This window comes from Tinamus guttatus, unplaced genomic scaffold (assembly GCF_059628265.1).
Source record: "Tinamus guttatus ecotype Peru unplaced genomic scaffold, ASM5962826v1 Tinamus_guttatus_pri_ptg000327l, whole genome shotgun sequence".
NCBI lineage: Eukaryota > Metazoa > Chordata > Aves > Tinamiformes > Tinamidae > Tinamus > Tinamus guttatus.
The window spans coordinates 10,704,336-10,731,597 of NW_028288861.1; the positions used below are offsets into that span (position 1 = coordinate 10,704,336).

Sequence of the window (27,262 nt, forward strand, 5' to 3'; positions counted from 1 at the left end):
ACTGATTTCCTTCCAGGAGAGAGAGCAGAAATGCCATTATCCCCAAACTATTACTCTATTATACTATCAGCCCGAACTGATACAGGAAAATGATATGTGCACACTGTTAGGTGTCTGCACAAGAAGTGCTTCAGATGCGAGATCCCATTTTCTGTTTTAAGTATTAAGTGTTCCTACGACTGAGGTTAAATATGCTGTGGACTAATACTTGGCTATCCCTAGGCTAGAAGAGCTTTGTACTTTTTTATATTACTGAAGACTTGTAATAGACATTATGCAAAATCAGGTATACTTTCTTTTGTGATTCCCACTGTTGTCAACATCATAATTAGAATATATGAGAGAAGAAATTTCTCAGAGTGCTACCTTGAAATGATAACTGTCTCATTCAAATTCATTATGCAGAAACTTCATTTCATACTTGACATGAATTTCATGCTATTTTGCAATCCTTAGCACAGGCTATTGATGTCAGAAAACTTGCATCACAAAGCCGAGTTTAGAGGCGGCTTTACTGACAGTGGAAGAAGTGTTTTCATGTGCTTTAAAGCTTCATATCCTCCTCTTCTGATAACTTTTCTTTGAATACTTGTTTCCTAATGTCTCCCATCATTGGCTTTGGAAATATGAAGGGCACAGGGGAAAAACCTCATAGTACCTGATGTCTTGATTAAAGTATCTCTAGAGCTGCACAAAAGCTTCTTCACTGGGTGTGGGGTTTCTTGTTTTTTTGTTCTGTTTTTTTGGGTTTTTTTTTTTTTTTGTAAATGCTTTTTTTGTTTTGTTTTTTTTTGCCTTAAACAGGTAGAAGTATAGATGAGCCCAGCATGTTCCAGATGGTGTTTAAAGCTGCCTGAATTCCTTTGTCTAACTCTCTCTCACTAAGTGCATTCCAGCTGAGCAGCTATTGGGCTGTTAAAACTAACTTTGCTCCTTTTATTTATTTATTACTTTACACAAACACAAAAGATTTGATTTGCCTTTACTACTGCTAATCAAACCAAAGGAGAGCTAAACAAATAAGCAGGGAAAATGGCCTTGTTATCCGTCCCAGGGAGCTAAGCTTGTGATTAGGCGGGGGCTGCCGAGAAGCCCCGCAGCGGTAAGAGCTCACTGTGTCTGTTGTGCATGGGAGCCTGCCTACCCAATGGCAGAGTTTTGTTGCATGACAGCCCTTTGCAGCTTGGGCCCCTTGATGTGGCATATAAGTGACGCTGAGTTCACATCTAATGGGATTCCAGGAGGTATTTATTATATTGAGCAGCTCAGGAGGTTGACGCTTACCTGGCTGATGAAGCTGATGCTTTGTTAATACTTGAAGAACCAAGTGTGTTTATTAACTTGATGAGTATATGCTTAAGGAGCATATTCTGTGTTTATTTTTCAGTTAGGATTAGAGAGCAGATCATCTTTCTGCAGTCCATTGACCGGTGCGTGCACTTTTGAGATCCATCCAAGAGATTGAAATAGGAGTTACCAGATGGTTGTTCAGCAGTTCATCTCAGGTGCTGTCACTGTAAGCTGTGGGCACCATTGTTTGGAATCTGAGTAAAAATCACACTTCTCTCTATATATTCTGTGCATCATTTTTTCCCCATTGATCCCTGTTGGTGATAGGATTGTTTTGGCTTGCTTATTTACTTTGTGGCCTGCTTTTTATTAACTTGTAGTGTAAAGTCTGATCTCTATCCCCGTACTGAAGTTGTTAATCTATTCACATAGAAAAAAAGACTGCAAAAAATGTTAATGATAGAAAACCAAGATTTTTAAGTATCAAAGTATTTGCCAGAGGAGTATCTCTAGAATTTGTTTTTATTAGATTTGACCTTGACCATGTTAATATTTCAGTGGTCATACATGCCTGCCGTTCTATGTTCAGGTATTTCTGCACTAGCTGCTGACAGTCATCTCTACCCTACATTAAAAAAGGCAATATTGGTAGATCTGTGGTTAAAAGAAAGTCACTGTCACTGGGAAATCCTGGGAAATCTGTTGGCTACCAGAGCCGCCTTTGTGGCCTTCTTTGTGTTTGTGAACATTCTTCTTGTTTACAGACTAAAGCTATTTATGGCCTTTTTAAACAGGTATGCTGTATGTATGGTTATCTATGACATTTTAGTAGCTATTTTCCTTGCTAACCATTTGGTATATATGAAGTTATTCTGGGAGGAATTGTAGATGCTAAAGTATATCTAGTGGACAGAGGGTTATTTCTGCATTTATTTATTCTGTATTGTATTTATTCTGCATTTAAATGTGTTTGGAGACCCCCTTCTTCTTGCGATCTAATGTGTGTGTCCTGTGAGTAACAATATTTAAATGCCATTTTCGAAGTGTGTGGTAATGTTCACAGAGAAGGAGGAAGATTTGTCTGGAAATAGTAGTCTAGCGCACTAATGTGAATATTCAAAGATAGATGTTTATCTTATTGGACTCAGAGGTACTTACAATAATTGCAGGCGCTGTTTTAAGGCACATTTATTCTGAGTGATTATGTTTATTGTTACTTTACAAATAACATACCCTGTCACATTAGAATTTAACTACAAAGGTTTGGAACACAGAACAGTGCTTCTTTTTTTTTCTTTTTTTTTTTTTTTAACCTTTAAGAATTTTACCATTCCAACTGGCAGCTTTCCGTGGGCTACCTAATAATGAGCAGCAGAAATTAAAAAGCAAGCAAGGGAGGAAGCAAAGGAAATCTCCAAATTAAGCAAATGATGAGGGTTACTTTGCATGCCCAACCAAAGTGCAGCTGTGCCTGGGGTGGAAAACAGGAGCCGGGTGGCAATGAGCAGCATCACTGCATCATGGGCTGATACATGGAGGGAAGGATACCCCTCCTTGACCTAAAATTGTTAGGAAAATTCAAAAGAGTAAAAGTACTTGCTCAGTTTCAGTCTAAAAATAATCCTGGGAGCACGTTCCTGATCCCTCCCCATGGCATATGGGGATTCCTTAGTCTGGGCCTGGGGTTCATTGGTCACTCTGGAGCTGAGACTCGGAGGGATTCAGTGGGCCCACCTGGAGGGCTGGTGCCACCAGGACGGTGCATCTGCCACTGCCGATGGGGCTTTTGCAAAAGGGCTTGGTCCCCCTAGGCCACCCCTGTCACTTCCCAGGAGTGACAGATACGAGAACATGCCCGATATCCTCCAGTCTAAACTGTCAGCTGGGAGAGGGTCTCCCATATCTAATTTCTAGTTCAGCCTCATTTGTAAGAGATTATGAGATCACTGCTTTAAAAATAGAAGCAGACCTATGCGGCTTTATTAATGAGCACATAAATAGAAATGCCACTTGAATTGCCTGTGTGACTGCCTCCTTCTCTCTGCTCCATTGTAACCTTACTTTATAGATTTTGTTTCTTTTAAATCATGCATTGGGGGAAGCATGGTGTGCAGATTTTGAGGCTTAAAAGATTGTCATTAAAGCCACTGTGCTGTATTTAGTTATTTATTTCTTGCTCAGAATGATCTAATCAATAACAGAACAAAATCAAATATGACTCCCTCCCCTCCAAGGAAGAAAAGACAAGCTAAATAAAGATGTCCAGGAGAAAATGCCAGCAAACGACATATTGATTTCCAGCAAAGGAGCAAAGTGTAAATGAAAAATATTCTTCTGACACAGTTATTAAGTGCAGGCTAGCACGCAAAGAAAACCCATTTACTCTTACTAGAGGCTGAGTCTTCAAAGGGCAGCTGATTCATCTCGGATCATTTGGGCATCTAACTTTCTGAAGCATAAGCTTCCTTTACTAATTTCAAGGATTTTTGTATTTAGGCTTTGCTTTGAGAATGGAAGATATTTACTAAAAGTCTGATTGCATGCCAGATAAGCAGAGAAGTTGTTTTCTCATTTTATAGCTGTATAAACAGAAACATGAAGAAGGAAGCAATTTTCCCAAAGTCAGGCAGTGAATTTATGACAATATCAAGGATATAAAATCAAACAACATGAAGCTTCTGATTCACTATCCGTGGCAGTTTGGACTGGGGCGGTGTAAGAAGTTACTGCTCCCCACTGGTTTGCCCTGCCCTTCTGCGGGCAAAATAGATAATGTGCTTGTTTTTCACCAAGGGTAGTTCGTAGCTGAAAATATTAATAATAATTTGATTTCTGGGGCGATTTAAGTTAATACATCATACTGAACATCTAAGGTGCATTTCAGCAGGATGCTAAATTCTGGCAATAAGCTGGCTTTTTGCAACAGCACTCCGAAAATTTTATTCAGAGTTTTGCTTCCTGTGTCTGGCAGATGCTGAGGCGAGGGAGAGGTTGAAGCCTCCACTGCTCAGTGCATTCGGGTCCTTGCTAATTCCTCAGAGAGGGGGACCCATAGTACCACTCAGAAACTGTGTTCAGAACAACTGAAATTGAGAAATCTATTGGACAAACTCTGGGAAACAACACCATGCGAGCTGATCTGACCAAGATTTTCAGAAATATGCCTGAAGTCCAAGTCCTGAGCAGTGCCTGACTTTCCACCGTTCTGTCTGCCCAGCAACTCGCTCTGATTCCAGGGTGGGAGCTGTTGTGAATGCGACATTTTTTTAAAATAAGCATCTTAAAGAAGTGTTGTACACGTAGTGCACCTTTCTCTTGAATTTTCACCTGCACCACCATCTTCATTATTTAATTATGCTTAAAACAGAATATTCAGAATCTTTGTTTCAGCTGACAGGTCTATTTCAATAATGAATAAAAATAAAATGAGGGAAAATCTGTCTCAAATGATGAAAAGGACACACAGTTTGAAAATCCTTCCAGTTTGCTTGCTCTTCAATGTATAGACAGTTTTATCTCCACGGTGCTTCTTTGAAAACAGGCAAAGGAATGTCAAAAAGAGAAATAGATTGATAAGGGGAAAAATGACTCTCTTCTCATGCCAAAACTGTTTGGTTTGTATTTTAGCTCTGAATTTGTATTTTACAGTCTAGTCCAAAACTCTTGCAAATCTTGAGAGTTACACTAAACAATTTGGAAAAAAAAAAAAAAAAAAAAAAAAAAGTTGTCAATTGATCCTCCACCAAATCAGGTGTGAAGGAGCACTGTTCTATTAGGAAAGGAAAGAAACAGAAAGCAAGTGCCTCTGTGCATATATAGTCAATAAACAACCAATTGAGATTCCTGAAGATGATTATTTATTTATTTATTTATTTAGCTCCTAAATAATATGTAATTTCTTCAGGCCAAGAAATAAATTGAAAGGATTTAGAGGGATTTGCTTATCAGCAGAACACCACGTAGCATTACATTCCTACTGCTTTTGGGAAGGTACATTGAGGTTGGGTTAAGCTGCCGTGGTTCAATACTTCTCTTTCCCTTGCCAGGGTGCCTTGAACAACAGATGGATTAATCCTCCGCACTTTTCTCTCTCCCCTCCTTGCCCTCCCTTCTCTTTTTCCCTCTGCCCACAGCCCTCACAACATCTTCTCCCTTCTCACTGCCAGCACAAAGAGACAAAAGGCAGAAACACTGATTTTTCCTCAATGTCTTTGCACAGCCTCGGGATAGAACAAAGTCCCTGAAATTTGGCATCAGATGTGGTCAAGAAGCAGCAGAGACTTCACAGTCTTAATGAACTATTGATTCTATTGAGACAGGCTTTGGGTTTTCAAAGGACTAATTCAGCTTTTAGGGCTCTTTGTACACATGACTGCCCATGACTTGGGATTGATGCACAATTGGAAGTGGGGAGGGGGGATTGTTTTTTATTTTGTCTTCTTTAAATGACTTTTTTAAATCTCTTGTCCACTGTAGTAACAGACAAATGGCGGCTGATCTTGGTACAGGGATAGCTCTCATGATCCCTACTTAATGAAATAATTTGACAGCAAATCAGCTTTTGTGTCCAGCCCAGATCACAAGCCCAGAAATGCCCTGACGCTGGAGTAAGGTTGAGGGGCACATTCTTGCTGGTTACCAACAAGCTCCCGGCCAGGCAGGTCCTGGGCACCGCAGGATGGATTTATTCATGTGGTTTGAAAAGGTCTACAGCAGCGACAGTCTTCCAAGTACGGTACAAGGCTCTGCTGCGTAGCTCTGCTGCCCACTTGGAAAAAAGAGAAATGCCTAATAATGTGTTTATTTTACATCATGATAGGGATGGGATGTAAATAGCAGATCAATTTAGGGTGGATTAGATTTGGCTGAAAATAAATGGGTCAAGGTCTTTTTCCTGGGACCGTATACTAACAACTCTTCTATCTGAATGATTTGAGTGATTGCTTTTTCTTACTGCTGGTGGTTTCTGGTATTTCCTTGGGGAAACTACTTCATAGTTAGTAGAGATCCCTGGTGAGATTTTTCTTGCTGAAAGTCATCCTAAATTTTTTGGGCTTAATTTTACCCACTACCATTTCTGAACTTAAATAGTTCATCTTCCTTCCTGATGTTTATTACATTCTTCTGATACTTGTAGATATTTATCCTAGCTGCAGTCCTCATTAAACCAACCTCTGATGGTCAGTTTTGCTAAGCCTGTGTCACTCATAAATCTCTCCAGTCTTTTCATCATTTCAGTGGCTCTTCTCTGAATTGCATCCAATTGCTCTAAATCTTTTGGCATTAAATTGCCCAAAACTAAACATAAGGAGCTATGTTCTCTTGGAGTAAATTGTTGCAGCCTGGTTGAAATCAATACCAGTTCAAACCAGCAGAGAATTTGGCCCTCTTGTTTAAGCTTTCACCTCAAATGAGCCCTGTGGAGAAAATTATTAGTTTCATGTTCTTTGATGCATTGCTTTTGTAGAGGCAAACACAATCTCAGTGCAAATGTGTGGGGTACAAAGTCTTCAGACAGCTCTACGACTGTGCCAGTGTCACAATACAGAAGAACATATTGTACCATCCAGTGCCAGTGAATTGGAGAGGATTAAAACTCTTTAGCCACTGATAGCAGAACTATCCTTAATAGTTTATACAGTCCCAAATTGCACCTTCTTTTATAACAGTTCATTATGTTTTGAGCAGCATTTCAAATATTTCCCCACTTGTATGCAGATTCTTTCCATCAAGATGTACTAGCTTGAATTTGTCCAGGTAAAATATCTCAGCTCTGTTATGCAATGATGAACTGCTGGATATTTTACAAGATTAAACAGAAAGTAAGAAACAAACATAAGGTGCAGAAAGGACAGATGAAGGATTTCCATTTAATTGTAATAGTATGAACAGAATACAAGTTCTTTAAAAAAGCTCAGTTACCAAAGTACCATCAAGATAGAAATGATGCCTAATGAGACTGAAATACTTCCTCTGCTGTCATCTTTTGGTGAGGCAGAAAATATCCTGAGCATGTTTTTTTCCAAAGGAACAACTTGATTTCTGATAGATACAACAGCATCGCTAGCGCTTGACCTTTCTGAAAGGGAGCATTCTCCCTATGTTCCCTCATGCATTGCCCATATTTTGTAATGAATGTGAGATACTTAGAAAATATCTCAACTACTAAATTTAGAAAGTTTAGTAGTATGGGAGCAGAGGAAAGATTCAAGTGATTGGATTGAAGAAAAGTTTGTTGAGTTTTGACTCTACCATTTTAGATGTGAAAGACAAATACCACTATGAAGATAAATAGTAATGTATTACCCTGGTGTTGGGAAGATATTTTTGTCTGGCATTTTGTGGTGGTCTCACATCAGCAGTGACTGCAAATTGTGGTTCCTTGGTGGTAAGGAGATTTAAACTTTTCTTGCACCAAAGCATTAAGTGTTGCCTTTCACATGATGGTGTTGAATTGGACGTAATGTGTATGGTGTGCAGAAGAGTTTTAAACAAAAGGCAGGTAGGAAAATTGAATCCTACTTTACAGAGTGAAGCAACTGCCAAGTATGTACTTTTGGAGCAATTTGTCTGCAGGGTTTGAATTTATGTGTCCTTGTCTTTTCTTTCCCGCTAGGAGTGAGAACTCCATCATTCTTGGGTGTGTTATTTATAATTTCATAAAGCTGTTCTGTGGCAGGACTTATTTTATGCTATATGCTTAATGTCGATCGAATAGTGGTGCACCCAAAGAGCAAGGTTTTGAAAAAACTTTGTGCTTGGAGAAAAGGAAGATTCAGCACCTGCCTTTTTGTGTAGAACAAAGGAGCAAAGGGTATGGATCTAAGGCATAAATTGGGACTCTAGGCACTTGGAAAGATTGGAAGGGAATGGAATTGTCTTGACCAGGTCTTGCTATGTTGTCTCAACTTCCCTTGCACTTTACATCCCACACTAGTGATGTATAGTGATGTATAATGAACAAAGATGCAGAACCATCACGATGGCAAGATTGAAGAGGCTGTTAGAGTGAATAATTAGGAGGAGGTGATTACAGAACTAATAATTTATTGAAAGAATGGTGAGCCAATTCAGTGAAATTGAAAAAAAAAAATAAAGGTAAATATGCCAATAAATCCTCTAGGGTGGACTCAGAGTTTAGCGCTTTCTCCTACCCCAGTTTTGTTCCAAAGCAATTTCATTAAACACTGGAGAGAGGGAGAGAAAAAATAATAATATAAATGCCATAAAAAATCTTTCAGAGGAAGGAATAAAAAGGGTTCCTGCCAGAGAGATATTTTATTGAAAGTTATTATAATACCTATCTTTAGTTTTATGGCCCTTAATACAGGGCCAAGCAATTTCAAAGCTAGGATTTAAAAAATATGAAATACATATTTTAGCATAGTATGAATTATTACTTTTAATATAAAATTTAGCTAATATATAGAAGATAGTTTCTCTCTTGTGTTTCTCTCCAGTGAAAACACAAATATCACTTCCATCATAGCATATGGAGAAGCTTCATTACCATCTAGTTGTTGTCTGTGCATAAGAAAATTTAGTGTTTACCATCTTCAGATGATTGGATGGACATTAAAGAATGAATCCACTTATCCCTCCCAGAGGCCATGGGTGGGTATAATTGGCCTCATTTCAAAAATGGGAAATAGGAACCCAGAATGGAATAGCTGATTTTGCTTCGCAGTGAATTGCTGCTGGGGAGAGTTGTGGGGCCACTGCTCACTAGCCTGTGCTGTCTTGGGGAACTTAAATAATCACCCAGGGAAGATTCTCAGTTAAGGATGGTAATGAAAAGGGACATATTCCGTTTATGAGATTTTATTGACTTCTGGAGAATTCCTGAACTCTATTTCTGTTGTCAGGAATTTGCTGCTGCTTCTCTTTGAAAATAACTTTATTCCTTCGGGATAATTCAGATGTTGGTGTCTGAGCCGAAGGTGCATGGAAAACCAATATGTGATGGGACTGGAAAATCAGTTAGTGATGAAGGGTGATGGAAAGTACTGAGATTAAAAATACCAGATACGAAATAGCAAGACCGATTAGTGTACTTACCTCTTATGCGATTTCTAGAAATCTCATTACTGACCTTGACATAAGTCTAAACACTAACACTACTTTTGGAGGTTTCTCTGTTTTCTAGCACTCGTATATACAAAACCACTAGCCTGGGACAATCAGCAGCCACAGTGCAAGAAAAACTAGACTATCTGGGGAAATAGCCTGCCATGGAAGTGGGGAGATAAGGACAGAGATTAATTGATAGCATCAAGAGTGGAACCAATTGTGGAAAAGTGCAGATACAGGTCAGAGTTGACAGGGCTGGGGAATATTGAGCACCATCATTTTGCATTTTGTCTGAGTCTGGTGTTTATGCTCTTCTCTTTCCAGAACCAACACAAACTATGCACAGATTTTACAGAAGAAAACCTAGAACAGCTAGTAAAGGATGTAGCATAAAATAGGTTGTGTTTGCTGTCCTTCAGTTGCTTATTAAACGGAAAATGAAATGAAAAAATATTAAAACTCTCAGGCCTCATGACTTGGCAGCTCCTACTAAGGGCTTGTGCCTGTGTGGACTCGAGTGTGGACCAAGGTGCAGGGCCAGCGCCGCACGCAGGTGCCTGGGCATCCCCGCGGGCTCCAGTGCAGCTCCCTGGGGCTGCTGCTGCCGCCCGTGGCAGGGGCTCACAGAAAACATCCGGAGCAGGACCGCCCAAATAGCGAATAATCCTTTGGGCTTCAGTGCCTCGGGTGGCACAGGGTCTTTCCAAGCTAACTATGGTGTCTTTAATAGCTCTGAGTGGATTCGTTTCTACCAGCCACCAATATGATGTTGCAAGGCATCTCCTAGATTAAATAATAATAATAATAATTAGATGAAGAAATATCTTTATTTGTTGTTCTGAATCTGCTTCCTTTCTGGTTTCATGTGAAGTCTCTAACAACAGAAAGAGGAGAAAATAAGGTTTTTAGGTGAACTTCTTATTCTATTCAAGAATAGTTTCAGATATGCAATTAGAAGTTAATGTTGTGTGGTGGGTAGTTACATCGGTTGATAAGTGACAACCACACATTGTTGTAATTTTCATGTTTATTTTCTACTGCAAGCACATTACTAGTTTTGCTTTATAAGATCCTTGTTGTGAATTTTCAAATTTTCTAGTAAGGGCAAAATCAAATCCATGTTCTCAGATTGGAAATCCATCTTCTCACACTGGAAATAGTGAAAAGGTTGCAAGAGTCTCAGCATTGTCTAAGCAGTGGCTTTTAATAGTGATATTTTTTGAGTGTTATATTTGACAAGCATACAAGCTTTACAAGGGTTTTGGGGCATCTGTGATATACATTTCCACTTTCACTAGGTACATTGTACCTGCTAGTTTCTTGTAAGGGACAAATGTATTTCACTATTGGAGAATGTGATCACTGTTTGTACGAGTTATAAAGCCATTTGGTGTTCTTTGGGATATATAATGCTTCATAAAATATATGTGCCAGGATGAAAAGCATTATAGAAAGTAAACTTATATTTGTGCAGTCCTTCTTGCTTGACCTGTTGCTGAATAGGGATACTTTTAAAGCCAGTTCATTTTAAGAGGTCAACACCAGGATGTCACTGGAAGATCTTCCATTTTCTGTGACTGGAAGATGATGCAAAAATTAACGTTAATTCCTAAGTCTGCAGTCTGTACTTATCACCTTGAGTTCCTCTTTATCCTGCCTCCCCATGAAAGTTTTTAAGTATGGAACTACTGCAAGATTCATCCTACAGAATGAAGCCTCTCATGAGGGAGAGAGAGAGACTTGCTAGCACAAAGGCAGAGGGGGCTAAAGAAAAGATGAGGACCTCATAACACATCTATGAAGATGCATGGGAGCACTCAACATTTTGGAGGCAGTCACAGTTGACTTATAAAGGAGACCCTATTCAAAGCAGGACCCTTTCCCAGGAATGAGGATTTGGAAGGCTGGTCATGATGGGAGATTCCCAGGAGTCTTCACCTGGAGTAGCAAAGCACAATGTAGAGTACAGGTATAGCTCAGGTATAGCTGCTCTGCTCCCGAGAAGCTCCGGTTTGAGCAGTAGCTCCTACCTAGCAAAGAACATTTTAGTTTTTCTGTTTCAGGAGTCATCCCCCTGATCCTGCTGCACAGTGCAGTAGGCAGCTTTCTGCAGCCTTTCTGCAGTTGTTAAGGGAGACAGTTTCAGCAGAAGCTGCAGTTTGAGCTGATACTGCTGAACTGGGGCAATTTTGTACTGTGTGCAGGAATGTTTTAACCTGTGTCCAGAGGCTGCCACAGACTCTCCCTGATGGTCTGCATTACTAATTCAACTAATTGCAGCAATTAGAGGCAGGAGTTGCTGCTGGGAAGAGACACCATTATGCCTCTTTCTAACATGCTGCAGTACATGCTGCTCGTTAATTAGTCCAGCAGTAGGAAAAATAAATAAAATCACCAGCTGGAAATGGAAGGGAATGAAACCTGTAAAAGCTGCACACAGACAGTTTGGTTTAAGCCTTTTGGAGCCAGACTTTCTAGCCTGCTAGTGTAGTCACACTCAGGTTAATCCCTGAACACTTGGCAAGCAAGTAGGCAGACCTGCATGTTGGCCATACCTGAAACTTGCAGCAGGTCATCGCACTGCAACAGATGCACTCTAGCTGGATAAATTTAAAAGATTTTTCAGCCCAAGAGGGGCATTCTGCCTAACCTGATCAGCAGAGCGGGGAATACCACAGCCTGACAGTGTGATGCATTTAGCAACATAGCAGAGTCCTGTTAGCTGCCTGGATGATGCTTATTTTCTGCAGTTACCTCGTTCATTTTTCCTTTGCAGAAAACATGTTCAGCCTGAACACGGCTCATACGCTCGCTCTCTCAGTAGGTGCCTCCTGGCTGGCCCCGCACGACACTGGCATTTATAGATGAGCCCAGCGGGACACGTGTCCTGGGGCTGCTGGAGGGGGCTCGCCAGGCACGTGGGTCTCGTAGCCCCTGGTGCTCGCCGCGTTCGACGGCGCAGCGTGTGCGCGTGGCGCGGCGGGGGCTCTGCACCTGCACACACCTGAAATATTCAGCAGCCCAGCGCAAGCGCTGTTCCTCCACGAGGGGAATCCAGCTCCATGCAGGGTTTATTTACACAGGCGTGCCTGTGGTGCTCGGCATAAGTTAAATATTTTAAAAGATACAAAGGAAACATTCTTTACTAGAATATTTCCCTCCTTCTCTAACAGCCTCTTTACCACCAAGTGTCTTAATTGTTTCCCTCTGTTCTGTTTGCTTTGACATGCCAGACAACGGATGACATCGTTTCATCGGCTGAATGTTCCAGTGATGATGAAGACTTCATTGACTGTGAACCTAGTACAGGTAAGTCAGGTCAGTCTTGTTTTTGCTTGCTTTCTTACTTCATTTGCAAAAAACAATACATACATATATTTATATGTGTGTGGATGTATACATATATATTTTATATGTGTATATATATGTGTGTGTATATGTGTGTATATATATTATGTATATATACACTGTATATCAAATAAAAACTATGAAGCCAAGCATCAGATCCCATGGACTTGACAACAGCAAAACAGATGCATAGTCACTATTTAGTGATATTTTAGAGATAAAAAGCCAAACATCCTGAAACTAATCCCAGCTAATTAATAGTTAATGTGTGTAGCAGTTACTTCACTGGTTCAGTGTGGAAGCAGAAATATCAAGTGTGACATGAGCAAATAATAAAGTTTTGTGAAGTGAGTGAACACTTGAAAAATGTGAGTGACATGAAAGTGAAACAGCAATGGATTATTAGTATTGTTTAATCGTCACTAATTGCTCTGAGGATGGACTGTAGAGGTATACATTTGTCCATGGGATTTGGAACACAGTTAACATGGTAATATGTTTTTACTAATTTTGTTTTCTGTGTGCCCAAAGAAATTGGAGAACAATAAAATAAAGGTCTGACACAACAAAATTAGTAGGAGGTCTTGCCATGTTATCTGCAGTGATGCTTCAAAATGTATCCATTAATGAGTCAAATGGACTGACCATATGGAACTGACTCAACTTATCCCTTTCAGTCAGATACATTTTGATAAATTGATGGCTTTTCTTTCTGGTGAGATATATGATGTGATATCCAGCAGGCAACTGCAGTCTATTTTAGTTCTTACAGGCTTTTTCAAGTCTTCTTTTTTGAGGCTTGCCATGAGTTAAGCATTTCTATAATAGAGAACAGATATCATCGAATTTCTGTGTACATTTAAAAAAAAAAAAAAAAAAAGAGGGAGATTTGTTAGAGTCTTTAGTCCTTAAAGGCAAAACATATAAATAGTTTATTTTTTATTTTTGTTTTGTTTGTTTTTGCTTTGTTTTATTATTTTGGGATATATATGTATATATTGTTTTAAAGAAATCTCCTGAATGGTTCATAAATGTTCTGTTCCTAGTTTCCTGAAGCTATTTGATGAATACAGTAATAACATTAAAATTCACCCAAGGCTAGTGCTTTCATATTTATTTTCTACTCGTCATACTGTGCCTGCATTTTTTGGTAGAACTTGGTCTGCAGTAGCTTCTGATTGGCGTTGCCTCATAGCTGGGAACTTCCACAGACTAACGGTCCTCCAGTTCTCAATATCCAGGAGACAGCAGGGAAGGCACCGACACACAAACTGATGCTAACAAATAGCTCGGCCTGCTCCCATCTCTCCCTTCACAGATGTCTCTGAGTTGCTGAACTTCTCACCTGTGAACAGCAGTCCACATAATGCAAGATTGTGGAATGAAAACAGTGTGGGCACTAGGAAGCATGTTGGGATCTTAAATGAAGGCGATTGTGAAACACTAGCACACTGATTATTATGAAAATGAGGCATGAGTTTTATAGGACCATACTAAAAGGACTAATGTACCACAACTGATGCTCAAATGAATAAGAACCATTTCATTAAAGCTTCACTTAGGTTTCAAGACTACAGCTTTTTGTTGTTGTTTGCCAAGCATTTCAATTACAGGAGAAAATGGGATCTTTATCAGACTCCTCCTTTTGTATGTTTTTGTCATTGATATTTCAACACAGAAATTACAACTACTTTGATGGCTGTAAATTTTAATAGCAATGTTTTCAGCTTTTGGTGCCAGTGGAAAAATTAAAGTTTGAGGAGAAATCTGGTAAAGCAGAATGCTTAGCATGAAATTTCAGAGTGACTCAAAAGCCTACATTGCCAGGCTAAAAATATCTCCCTTCTGACACATTTAAATGGCTACAGCCACAAACAGGTACAAATTGGATTTAAGAATGACTTGCTTCTGGAAATCTTGCAAAGCATTGCCCTCTCCACCTCTAAGTGCATACACAGATTTGAATACCTGCCCTTTAGAAGAATATGATTCACTGAAAATCCACTGAAGATATGCTTTTAAGCTACTTAGATACTCTTGAAAATTTCACCCAGCACTTTTTATTGCACCTTATTCCCACTGCAGAGGATGGTGGCCCATGTAAGCCACTGAAATGTGTAGCTTTCCTTAGGAATTCATGTGGCACTGACACATAAGAAAATGGTCAGCTAGATGGTACTTGCTAGGGAGATTTGCTCTCAAATTTGAGTTTCCTCTCAAAAAGGCACTGGTGTGCAAAGCAATCAGTAGTTGGGACATGCAGGTCCTTTCTGCCTGCTAAAGCATAAATTTAGTTATTTTCTTCCTCTTAAGAAGAAAAGGTGGTGGGTTTATGATGCTCTTCATTTAGGTTTCTTTGTCTATCTTACTGTTGTCATTCCCATTGTGTCTAGGGAGGGTAGAAATGTTCTCTCCACAGTGCGTTCCACTATGAGCTCTGTAGCAATCTTACCTGGTTTATCACTATCTGGCAATGCTGGGTTGACTAAGGCAGGTATCAGTGTCTTTCCTCTTCACCTGCCAAGTCAGGATTCTGGCCATATGTCAAGATCTCATACTTGAGTGTGTGAATTGTAGAATGAAAAGATCCAGACTATTTTACTTGTATTTTCTAGAGTGTGGGTTTGTTTGTTTTTAATTGGGTCCATTTAAAGTTGCTTCCTTCTGTCTGTTGACAGGTCAGTGTATTTTACACTGCTTTCTGGCTTGCCTGTTTGCTTTTGCAGCAAATTGGAAATTAAATGATGTAGCCCAGTGCAGGCCCCTTTTTGTTGCTCTGATAATCTGTATCTTTTAAAGCTCTTGTGTTCCTGCCAAACACTAGGACTTGGCCTTCCATCACTCTCAGTGCTATGGTCCAGTAATGCAAAGGTTAGCGAACTCACTGCTGCAGCTATGAGATATAATATACATCACTATGAACCTGCTGTGGAATAACCAAGACAAGGGCAGCTAACAATGTCACCCCAAATCAAAAGCTTTCAGATTTCATATGGGTCTAAATCCTATCCCCAGATCTAAAAATATTACTTTGGAATTGGTCCCAGATCAGAGAGTCCATTTGAAGATTCTGGTTTCAGTGTACTCAAAGATAGTTCAAAAGGCAGAAAATCATATCCTATTTGAGGATAAAAACTTGATGAGAATCATTTGGCAGGCCTTACTGCCACTTAACTCTGTCTGTCGAATCCAAAACCTGAATCTCAGTAAGCGTCCAAATACAGGCACCTCTTTAAATGAAGGCAATGCAAAGGAAGTTTCCTCAACCTGCTTCCTTTGAGGGTTTTCTAGCTAGCTGCATGCTGTAGCAGGCTGATTTCACCTCTGTGTCCCACTTGCAAAAGTATTTTCTGCAGGGTAGTCAGTGAGGGTGTAAAGACTAAGTGATGTCACAGGAATTCTGTCTCGACTGCTCAACTTATAGTCCTCCTTTTCCTAAAAATATATGCATCAGGAATTATACTAACGAGTGGTGAGAATGACAGTTATGAATCTAAAAATCACCTTTATTTTACATAATAAAGAGGAAGTCGGGTGACATTGATCAGGAGCCTGGAATATCTGCCCTACGAGGAGAGGCTGAGGGAGCTGGGCCTGCTCAGCCTGGAGAAGAGAAGGCTGAGAGGAGATCTGATCAGTGTATATAAGTACCTCAAGGGAGGCAGTGAGGAGGATGGTGCTGGTCTCTTTTCAGTGGTGGCCACTGATAGGACTAGAGGAAATGGCCGGAAACTGAAGCACCAAAAGTTCCACAGGAACTTAAGGAAAAATTTCTTAACAGTGAGGGTGACAGAGCACTGGAACAGGCTGCCCAGAGAGGTTGTGGAGTCTCTTTGTCTGGAGATCTTCAAAACCCACTTGGACGCAGTCCTGTGCCACGTGCTCTAGGTGACCCTGCGTGTGCAGGGGGGTTGGACTAGATGACCTCTAGAGGTCCCTTCCAACCCTAAGCATTCTATGATTCTATGATTTTATGAAATCTTCGTAGCTTCAAGAACGAAAAAATTTTGGTGTTCATCTTGCTGCACAAGATAATAATATCCCATTACCTAAAACATCTCCCAGAATTATTATGACACAGGTACGAAACTGTTTCTGTGCCCTGACTAACCATGTACATGATGCATAGAACTGTCCCTCTCTTATCTCTATGCAAACGTCGTTTGTCCCAATGCATGTTTGAAAACCTTCTAGTTTCCATGTCAGGAATATGATGCTTTTATCAGCTATGATTAGGGGAATCTGTTTTGGCCTATTTGGGGGAGATCTGAGGTATAAATACTCTGCTTCTTGAAAGCTGAGCCCAGTGTCTTGACTCTGCACTTTTGAACCCGCACTGTTGCATGTTTTGATCTGTAAGGGGAACAGCTTACTCCTAGCTAGGAAGCAACTGTACTGTCTTGGATAAGGAAATGATTCATCTCTTTTCAGTATATGAGAGCACGCCTTCAATTCTGACCTCAGTGCCATGAGGATGATAGTAACATTCCTGAAAGCTGCTTTTGCTTCCCAGTACCTTTACCTTTGTTCCCATTAAGCATCTCCTTTAGTGTAATTCTCTGGCACCACTTAGATTAAATGTTGGTAATTGGGCACTTAAATATTTCGGGCTGCAATTCCAATTATTGTATGAGGCAAAACAGTAAGACTCAAAAACTCACAAATGAATCTGAAATCTGTAATATAAGCTCTTGAAATGATGTCTATGACTTAAACCTTCTAGCTCCCTGGCTGGACACAGCCTGCAATTCTCTGGTGTAGGTGCCAGATTTTCCTTCTTATCAGCCTAGCTCAATTTCCTACGCTCAATTTTTTTTCCCACCAGGGAAATTTACGCCATGTATTTCATTTCCCTGAAAGCTTAAAATGTTATAAAGCTGAAACTGTGGAATCAGCTGGAATCAGACCGATAAGCCTTTTCCATGAGGGACTGGGGACAGCAAAAAACAACAACAAAAAACACTCAGTAGAAATGGCAAAATCTATAGTTCTTTGTAGTGAACATAATGCAGTTTTCCATAGCATGTGCACATATACAAGAGACAGATATGCTGTAGGTATGCTGTCTGTATCTATCAGTTATTGGTCTGCACCCATCCACTTGCAGTCTCCTGATTTATGTGTCAGAACCATCCTGCGCCTGGTGCTGCAGAGCAGGGTGTCTGTAGCCTGCCAGGGTCACCAGATTTATTTGCAGAAAACAAGCAGACTGTGTCTTGGAAGAGTCTGCAAGTAGACAGCACAGTATGAAAAGCAGCACGCTGGAAGGGAAAAATCCTGGTTAAAGAAAGCAAGAGAAGTACTGATTTGCCTCTCATCCTCCACAACCTGCACCAACCTGTTTGAAGCACTTAGGGGATTTTCACCACTCTCCTTGAAGAGATGCTTCCCCATGACAAAGCCAGTCCTCAGTAACTCCCCGTCTCTGCCTGCGTCAGACCACGAGAAATGGCCCTTAAAGTTCGCCACATGTTTGAGAGTACAGAGAGAAGCAGGTTTCCCCCTCCCAGAGTGAATGAGAGGCTGAAAACCATGCAGGCCCTGAGGACAGACACTCTGCTGCGCAGACCTACTCACAGGTGGGAGCAACGCTTGTCTGATGGAATTTCCTAGCTATGGTCTTGTGACTAAAAGAAAAGCAAAAGAACAAGTTTTACCAATCAACCATGACTTGCAGGTATTTTTATTTACTTTTTTACGTTAGGATTTTCTATTGAGTTTGGTTTTCAGCATATTGGTCTTTTCTTATATGAGTTCCAAAGACCCCACCCATGAGGATGTTTTATTTATATATGCACTATGCCCAGTGTGTATATATATATATATATACATATATATATGTATCTATCTGTGCATATACTGAGTTAATATATGGCCAATATCAGCAATAGCCCCTATCATCCAATCACACGTTTACACAGAAATTCATGCCTTCATCTAACCCTGGCATCCGCTGATGTGGACAGATGCATGATACTGTTATTTCTTGGTGAACAAAGCACGCTAATTTCTTTTTCTTTAGAGTTTTTTCCTTCTTCTGTTCCTTTATTTGTTCACTTTTAATCAGTAGTTTCATCTACCAATTATCCTTGGGGAAGGGTGGGCCAGGGAGAAAAAATTATACAGATATATCCATCGCTATGTACACACGTGCTCTGTGTATATATAGATAGATATATGCATTGTATATATTTGAAGAACATTTTCTGTCGTTTCACCTCATCTTGTGCCGCATGAATTTTTGGTGATTGATATTTTAGTTTCTTTTATGTTTTTTTTTCCCTTTTTTGGCTCGCAATGGTGCCATACTGCTATTTTTAATTTTTAATATCATTGCTGTACTTTTCAATTTGTATTTTTTTGGAATTCTTCCAACACAATAATGATTTACTCATCTCAAAAAAGAGATATAGATCTGCAAACCAATAAAGGCAACAAAATCTTTTCTTGCCATCCCTAGAATATCCACGTTTTCAGATAAAAAGGTATCCCAAGAAAGTTGTGTGCAAAAGAATGAAGATCCTTCTTCCTCTTTTTATTCTTTTCTTTCTTCCCAACCTTTTTAGAACACTTTAAACCATCTCTATCTTTTCTCTTCCCTTTTTATTTTTTTAAATAATTTTAGAGAAAAAAAAAAACATCTAGAAGGACAAAAAATCCCCCTTTCCCCTGTATTCTCCCAGGAAAATTGATTCCATAGAAACTCCCTACCAACTGCAGATGGCATAAAAAGAATTTTATTGCAATGCAGAATATCTGTTGTATCTTTTATTTCTGGATCAGTGCGAGATCATTTCTGTGGCATGCTGTAGTTCAGCTGATTGAACTAACCATGGCCTTCATTAATCCGTGCATGGGCTGTGATGACGCCATCTCGTGTTTCATCAGAGCTGCGCGTTCAGGCTAACCAAGAAAGTCTGTAGTGTATGGTTTGGGGGGATATTGTTTTAATTTTATTTTTTTAGTTAGATTATAATTTCTTCTTTTTGGAAGAGTTGTGCCAATACCATCAGCTGCTTCCAGCAGCTCCAGCATTATGTATCTAGTTTATTTTATGGGTTTTTTGCTCTTTTTATTTTATTTCTCAGTAGCGATCTTGTGTCTCGTCCGTGTCCATCTGTCTTGTCAGTGTGTCTTGGAGTCCATTGATCCCGTGTTGTCGTGTGATTCTGTTCTCTGTTCGTAGCTGGTGTGCCCTCCCTCGCACTCCCGCCGTCCCCTTCCCCTCGCCCCTTCCCTGCCTTCCCACAAGGGGAGCCCCAATGAGGACCTACCTGCCCGCCCCAGGGGCCTTAAGGTGTCCTCGTAGCTTCTCAAGAAGGACCAAGTTTGTGGCTGGAAAGTGTCTAAGCACTGTTATCTCTTAGGAAACATTTACTGGTGTAAAGCTAAAACAACTTCTTACACTTGATCAGCTTTGCAGGGACTTGGTATGTGCATGCTAACATCTTAGACTAAGAACTCCCAATATCTGTGCTATAGGCTCCAGGAAAGGCTACATAAGTTGAACGCTGTATTTTGACTCTAAAGGACAGAGGCCTTTTTATGTAAGACAGTCCTGGGGAAGGAATATCACTGTGCACATGCAGTTGAAATGATATCTCTATTAATGTACTTCTCAGATCCACAGTTTACAGAACATTCATGCTTAGGACGCTGCTGCAGAAAATGGTGCAGCCTTATTCCGTGGGTCACTTTTATTTGTCACTATGTGATATCTGCCTTTGTGCTGACGCTGGAAAAAAAAATGTCTTTCTGCTCTTAATCTGTATAACTTAGATTCACTTCTGGAAAGGTGTTTGGAGTCTATTTAGCCATGTGGATAATAAACAGAATTTCTGACTGCTTTCCAAATCCCTACAAATGTGATAATGTGCAAGGCAGAAGGAAACAAGCTGTTTTTTAGGTAGCTGCTTGGATTTGAAATGCTATTTATAAAAACACATCCTTCGACTTGTACAGTGGTGCATTCCGCAGTATCATTAGTTGTGTTCTGTCTGGATGGAATAGCCGTGTTAGTGACACTGAAGTCCTCAATGTGTAAGTGTACCTCAGATTGCATCAGAGGTTCAGCTCATGTTAGTGGGGAAAGATGCAGTCAGTATCCTTGCACATAGTGTTCAGGACATCACAAAGAAAAAGCGTACTTACATATACCATTTGTGCAGCTAAAATCCCAGTTGTTTTGCAAAAAATAATATATTCTGCAGGGGAAATGAGAAATCTAGGAACTTTTTTCACCAGAGCACAAGAGAAGGTTTATCAGTTTAATCTAAAAATTACCAGAAGAGGGAAGTGATAGGATATGTTTAGATCTGCAGTGTGGAAGAATTTAATATGACTGTTCTTACCAAGATATATGGTTACTGTACTTGTACAGGACTAAATAGCATTTCGTTAAACCATAAGTGCAAAGCATCTTATGCTCAGTTCCGTTTTCTTCTCAATTTGTTTGTGATCTGAGAAATATTATTGAATGCTGTTAACTTTATTATAGCAAAAACAAATCAATATTTAAAGCTTGCAGGGTTTAGATTTTAGATATCCACATTTTTTTTCACAAAGATTAATTCTTCCCAAATCACATATTTATTCTTGGAAATTGCTTATATCAACTGTTTATAAAATTATAATCAGCAAGTTCATGGTTCTGTGTAATACTGCCCTCTGTCAGGTGGACTGGAACAATCCAGCTGGGTACCACAAACCCCATATTACAGAGAGCAAAAAAAATGCCTTTTTTTTTTTGGTAGCTCGAGGGGCAGGTACCACTACAGGTGGTGGAGCAGAACAATCTGAGTTTTACTCCCTCTGCCTCAGGAAGCTCCAGGTCGCTCCAGGTAGCAGGAGTATCATGCTGGTTAAATCAAGTGTCCAGTCACCAGGACACTAACCCCTGGGCTGCGGATGAGCTGCCCTGTCCTGCTGACTGGTTACCTCTGTGAGCCTTCGATAGCCGCTGTGAAGCCTTGGCTGCCCTTCTGTTGTAAAAAGCGTGAGGCTACTGCTAGTGCCAAGTGCGCTGTAGAATATCCTGTTGCACCCCATTTCACCCTACTAAGAATATATATATGGATTTCTGGTACTTGAAGTACTTAATGCACCTTCGTTTTCTCTCTTGGAGCAGGCTGTTGCCTTCAGCTCTTGAGACATTCATCACTGAGCAGGCAGGGCAGTTGGGTTTGAGCCTGTGATGAAAAGTGTGAACTCCCATGTCCCCTTCCCAGCTATTGATTCCTTCTGTGACTTTGCATCTATATTGCTCATTTTCCTACTTGTAAGGCAAGGTAAATTACTTAGCCAAATGAGATGGAGGTGAAGGGAGAGAGGGAGACTTAATTAATATTTTAATGAACTTTGCTATTCAGGTTCAAGTTGCTATGCAAAGCACTAAAAGAAAAAAAAAGGAACTACCACAAATATACAAGCTCACTATCTAATTGTTAATGTGTTTATTCTAAGTTCTACTTTTATCTGCAATGGTTTCCCACAGAAACAATGATGTTTCTGTATATTTTTGTAAAGTAGAGACATACATCTATAAAAGTAACAGGAGATGAAAGGAGAACGTTGTCATGTTATCTTGGCATTAACTAACCTAACAGAATCTGACTGATTGACCTAACAGTATTTTAATATAGTAAGTATTTAATTCTCCAAATACAGAAGGATAAGCACGGGGTTTCCATTGGTTACAATGCAACCAAGTCCTAGACGCTGCTGTGAAACAATGTTCAAGCACAGAGTGAGGAGAATGGGGGGTTTCTCCGACAGTGATGCTGTGAAACCTTGTTTGTTCCTCTGGGAGCTGCTGTTCTTCCTTTTCTGCCTATCAAGACCAAACATGATCAGAAGTTATACTGTGAGTCAAAACACTTGAAGTGAATCCAAAGAGAAGCAAGTGTTTTTGTTGACCAGCATTTTCCTTTTACTTTTTTTTTTTCTCCAGTCAACTCTAGTAGCAACCAGAGAATTTGTCTTCTTTCCTAGGGCCTCAATGTGAATTTAGGACATGCTAGGTAGTTTTCTGACCTCAGCATGGGGACTGGGAGAGTTTTGTTCTGAGCTTATTGGCATTTCAGGGGTTCTGGTGGAAGTGAAAAGTTCTTTGTTTCTAACAACAAGGGCATCCCCATGAGCAGAGGGAATGGCCTCACAGGTGGCACTGAGGCCACCTCCAACTTAACATTCTTAGTATTGAATTAAAAGTAAGACTCCATTTCCTTCTTACATTTTGACGCAAAAATCTGCGCTGAGGTTCATGGCAAAGAACACTCTGAGGGAAAGCTTGCTCCATAATTGCTTAAATAGTAGTTTCATCAAATAGGCAGAGTATTTGCCTCTGAGTCTGCTTATGCAGAAAGGAGGGGGACTGAGGAGTGTAGGAGCATCACTTAACAGAAGCAGAGAGACAACCTTGGCATGGCAGTGATTCATCATCCTTCTGGTTCATTTGTTTTATTCATAGTCAGGCCTTTAAATTTCATATTCAGGTGTCTCTCGTTGATAGACAAGGAAACGCTAGTGAGCAGGCAGAAACACAGCTCATATTTTAGTTTCTGACTGGTGCATTTCAGTGTCTTCTCTCTCAAATGATCACTGTCAAGTCTGTTTCTCTCATCTGGGTTTAAAAAAATGCTAGTTTTATAACTCAGAGAAACCAGGGGAAGGGAGAAGATGATAGTAAAAAATAGATCTCAAATTGACTAAAGAGATTTTAGTCCTTGGAAGCCTGTGTTGTTACAGATGCTGTGAGAGATGCACAGACTTGGAGTCAGTAGAGAAGTGTTTCAAAGAGTTTGCTTTTCTGCTGATTGGCGATCCTACCTGCCAACATCTCACTCTTTAGACACTTCTACACAGGTAGATCTGCAATCTGAGAGGTCACTTCATGTAGGAAGGAAAAGACAATCGTTCTGATGGCTTTGTCTCTGCCCTAAGATAATTTCTTTCTTAACTAGGGTAGTATCCCTACTACCTTTTTCAGAAGATTCCTTCTCCAATTCCTGAATTGTTTAGATGATAGTTAGAAAGAACCATATCTCATTCTACCTCTCTTAGCTCTCCATCTTGACATAGGTATGATACATGGTAAATATCTTTACATCCTAAGGTCAGAAACAAAAGAACTTTCCTTTGAATAAGAGCAAAAGTTATACACAGAATCACAGAATGGCTGAGGTTGGGAGGGATCTCTAGAGATCATCTAGTCCAACCCCCCTGCTCCAGCAGGGACACCCAGAGCACGTGGCACAGGGTGGCATCCAGGTGGGTTTGGAAGATCTCCAGAAAAGGAGACTCCACAACCTCTTCGGGCAGCCTGTTCTGGTGCTACAATTGTATTTTGTCCAATTCAGTTCATATTAGCTTTGGAAGACCAAAAGCCTTCTAAGCAAAGGTGGGCTACAGTGCAGACATGAAACTCATTTGAGACCCTTTATCAAAGAAATGATAGCACAGGTTGCATTTTGGGGGCCTTTTTTATTTTTCTTTTAATGTTTACTAGAAGATAACTCTAATACTATTTTTACTCTGTCTGGAAAGAGTAATGAATCAAAGATGTGATAAATACAGTATTTCTTTTTATGCAAATCCCATTCATCTAAATCTGTAGAAATGGAATCTATATCATATAAATCTAAATCTACAATTCTGCATCAGTGTATGTGTGCTTTTATTTCCCAAGTGTTAAAAAAAAGACCAATTTTAATTTCCCTAAAATTAAATGCACAAGGAAGGGGCAAAAGTCACTTTTTTTTTTTTTTTTTCCATCGGGAAACATCAGCAGAATACCATATTAATATGTATTTTGTTTTTCCCTAGAGTTATTGCATGCAATTGGAATAAACCATGCTCAGGCTATGTAAATTAGTATCATAAGTGAACTACAGAATACAGTTCTTTTGGTATGAGCACGTCCATCACTCGAACTTTTATCTTGGCCAGAATTTTGCTTCAAAAATTAACAGTTTCTTCCTGCTGTCTTAGGCGATGTAAGTTTTTCTAGTTTTGCGTGCAAGATCAGGCTGATACCAGGATCAGCCCACAGTCTGTCTACCTTCCCTCAGTGCCTTCCAGTCCTTTTTATAAACATGTTCTCTGAACTTGAAGCCATGTGCACTGTCACATTCTGGCAATCCCTCTAGTGCTGTGCCTATGTTATCAAGCTGACACATGTCTAAAATACTAAGATATGATATTTTCAACCTGCTGGGACTTGCTTTTTATCCCTGTTAGCTTTGATTTTCAGCTTCATAAAATGTATGGTAGAGAAAGGAAAAATAGCCAGTGACACATTCAGTAGCAGCACATGACTCAGGAAAAGATTTTGCATCACAGGGAAATGCATATTAGGTTTTATGATTATTTAGTTTGAGACAGGAAGGAGGTGTCTGGTGGGGGATTGCAGAAACCCACTGTTTAAGAGAAACCACGCTGAGTATCTACAGATAATAGAGACAGAAAGGCTGTTTTGTTCATAAAGGCTTTTACAATATATTCCTTTTGACCATCCAGTCTTGACCTGAAGGTGCCTTAGATAATTAATCTACTACAACATAGTAGACTATACCTCATTATACCTCATCATAACGATACCTCAGTAAAGCAGCAAGAAATATAGCATGTTCCTTCTGGAAAGGAGCTGGTTTTTCCATGGAGGCTGAAATTCTAGAGGTGCTCTGAGCATGGCAGGTCTCTGCTGTGCAATCACCAGACAAGAATGACCATCAGCAAAAGGCGAGAGTAGGAGCAAAATTAAGGTCATTCATAATAAGGTAGATGTTAATTAAGATGGGGAGGAAAAGGTGCTGGGCAACAGCCTACCCTGCTGGTGGTGGAATTCAGAAATAATTCTTTTTAAAAGTTAGTGTAGCTAGAGTAGCGTAAAATGGGTCAGAAGCAGCCTGTGGAAATACAGCTACATGTCAGACGCGGTCGGGGCCCATTAAATTCTGTGCCATATCTGATGGTGAGGTTAACACTAAATCATATTCTACTTCAATTTTTAGATCTGGTTGATCATAAGATATCAAAGCTTATAATCACGTCAAAGGGGTTATCACCTTACCTTCTTTCTGTTTTTCTATTTCAGTTCCAATTTATTAAGCATAAGAGCTAGAAATCAGTGCTTTATCCCATCTGAAAGCAGCTGGGAATCCCAGTTCTTGAGTGATATGAAGTGTTAATTATTTACTTTAAATAGTGTGTGAGGAGCAGGGAACAAAGATCATTCAGGTTCTGAAATTAGGGAGAGAAACCAAAAAAAATTATACTGACTTGATTTGAAATCTCAACTGCCCACTAATTTGACAAAATATTTAATTTTATTCTGTCATTTCACTAAAAAGCACATTATTAAAACCTTACAAAAGCTCCACAAACAAGGATTCATTATTGTACTTCTGCTGAGTTTCAAAGCAACTAATTCTGGTCCCATGTGATGGTGTTACAAGGGTTGCCAGCTCCTCTTTTGGCATTCAAGAGGAACTACAACTATTTTATGCAGTAAAGCATACAAAATCTCTCTTTTTTTTTTCTCCTCTCTTTTAAACGAACAAGAAGATTCCAGTACTTTTGTAGGTTGACTGGTTTCAGTCCATCTCAGTGTGAGAAGAATAACTGTCAGACACACAAAAAAGAGAAAAAAAGACTGTTCTGTCATTGAAGGACAGCAAAAGTACAAAGTAATTTTGAGCTTAATCTTTTTGTTATATATCAGAGTTTCCTAATGGATTTCAGTATTTCTTTTTTTGCCCTGTACTGAAATCAGTATGCCTAATTTTTGACACTAGTTTTAGCAAATACAAATTTTCATTACTAAAAGCTTGATGGCTCCATTAATTTTATATTTGACAAAAAGAGGACAAAAAATAGCCTTTTAATTAGTTGAGAGAATTTTCTAATATATCAGTATATAATTTAAATTTAAATTCTCCGTGAAGCAACAAGCCTACTACTGAGTTCTGTATTTCCTCTAGAATCTCTTTTTGTTTGCCATTTATTTTAGTTTTGAAAAATGAATCATTAATATGTTGCAAAGTGTGTGTATGGGCTTGCCGTCCCTCTCTTGCTCTTTATATTTTGTGCTCTCGCTCTGTTAGTATACAAATACATGTATAGAAAAATATATATATACATATACATATGCATATATGTACATCTTCCACTGCTATGTTTGTGTTCTAGCTAAACGGAGCATTTGTGTAACTGCAACAGAGGAGTAGAACATACAAGGTTAGAAGATTTACAACCAAACGTAGAACAAATAGGTTGAATCTTGTGTTATCCTCTTTTTCGTACTCTTATCTAAGTTCTGTTAATCCAAGTCTTTTGTATAACTCTTAAAGCAACTAACGCATCCCAGCATTAGGGAGAGATGTTTGGTAAGTGGAGGCCAGCGTGACCCTAGGTTTTGCAGTCTGGACGTAGTCAGAAATAGAGGAACTCACACACACATACAAATTCATGACAGGGGGACAGAGAAGGGTCAGCCTTTGACAAGATTTTGACTCACTTGCCTCTTTCAAGGAATTAGAGAGCGTCAGAGAGCTAT

At 39.6% G+C, this 27,262-nt stretch overlaps 1 protein-coding gene across 15 annotated transcripts in view; it reads left to right on the forward strand.

Moving 5' to 3' along the window:
* NRXN3 (neurexin 3) overlaps positions 1–27,262 on the forward strand; it is a 901,920-nt gene that overhangs the window by 845,942 nt on the left and 28,716 nt on the right. For 10 of the 15 annotated variants that reach the window (XM_088529330.1, XM_088529324.1, XM_088529321.1 and 7 more), the window contains one exon: positions 12,594–12,669. In XM_088529330.1, coding sequence (XP_088385456.1) covers positions 12,594–12,669 — 76 coding nt within the window. Of the gene's footprint in view, positions 1–12,593; positions 12,679–27,262 lie in introns of all 15 variants that reach the window. The other 5 variants (XM_088529323.1, XM_088529326.1, XM_088529328.1 and 2 more) reach the window with 1 other exon arrangement.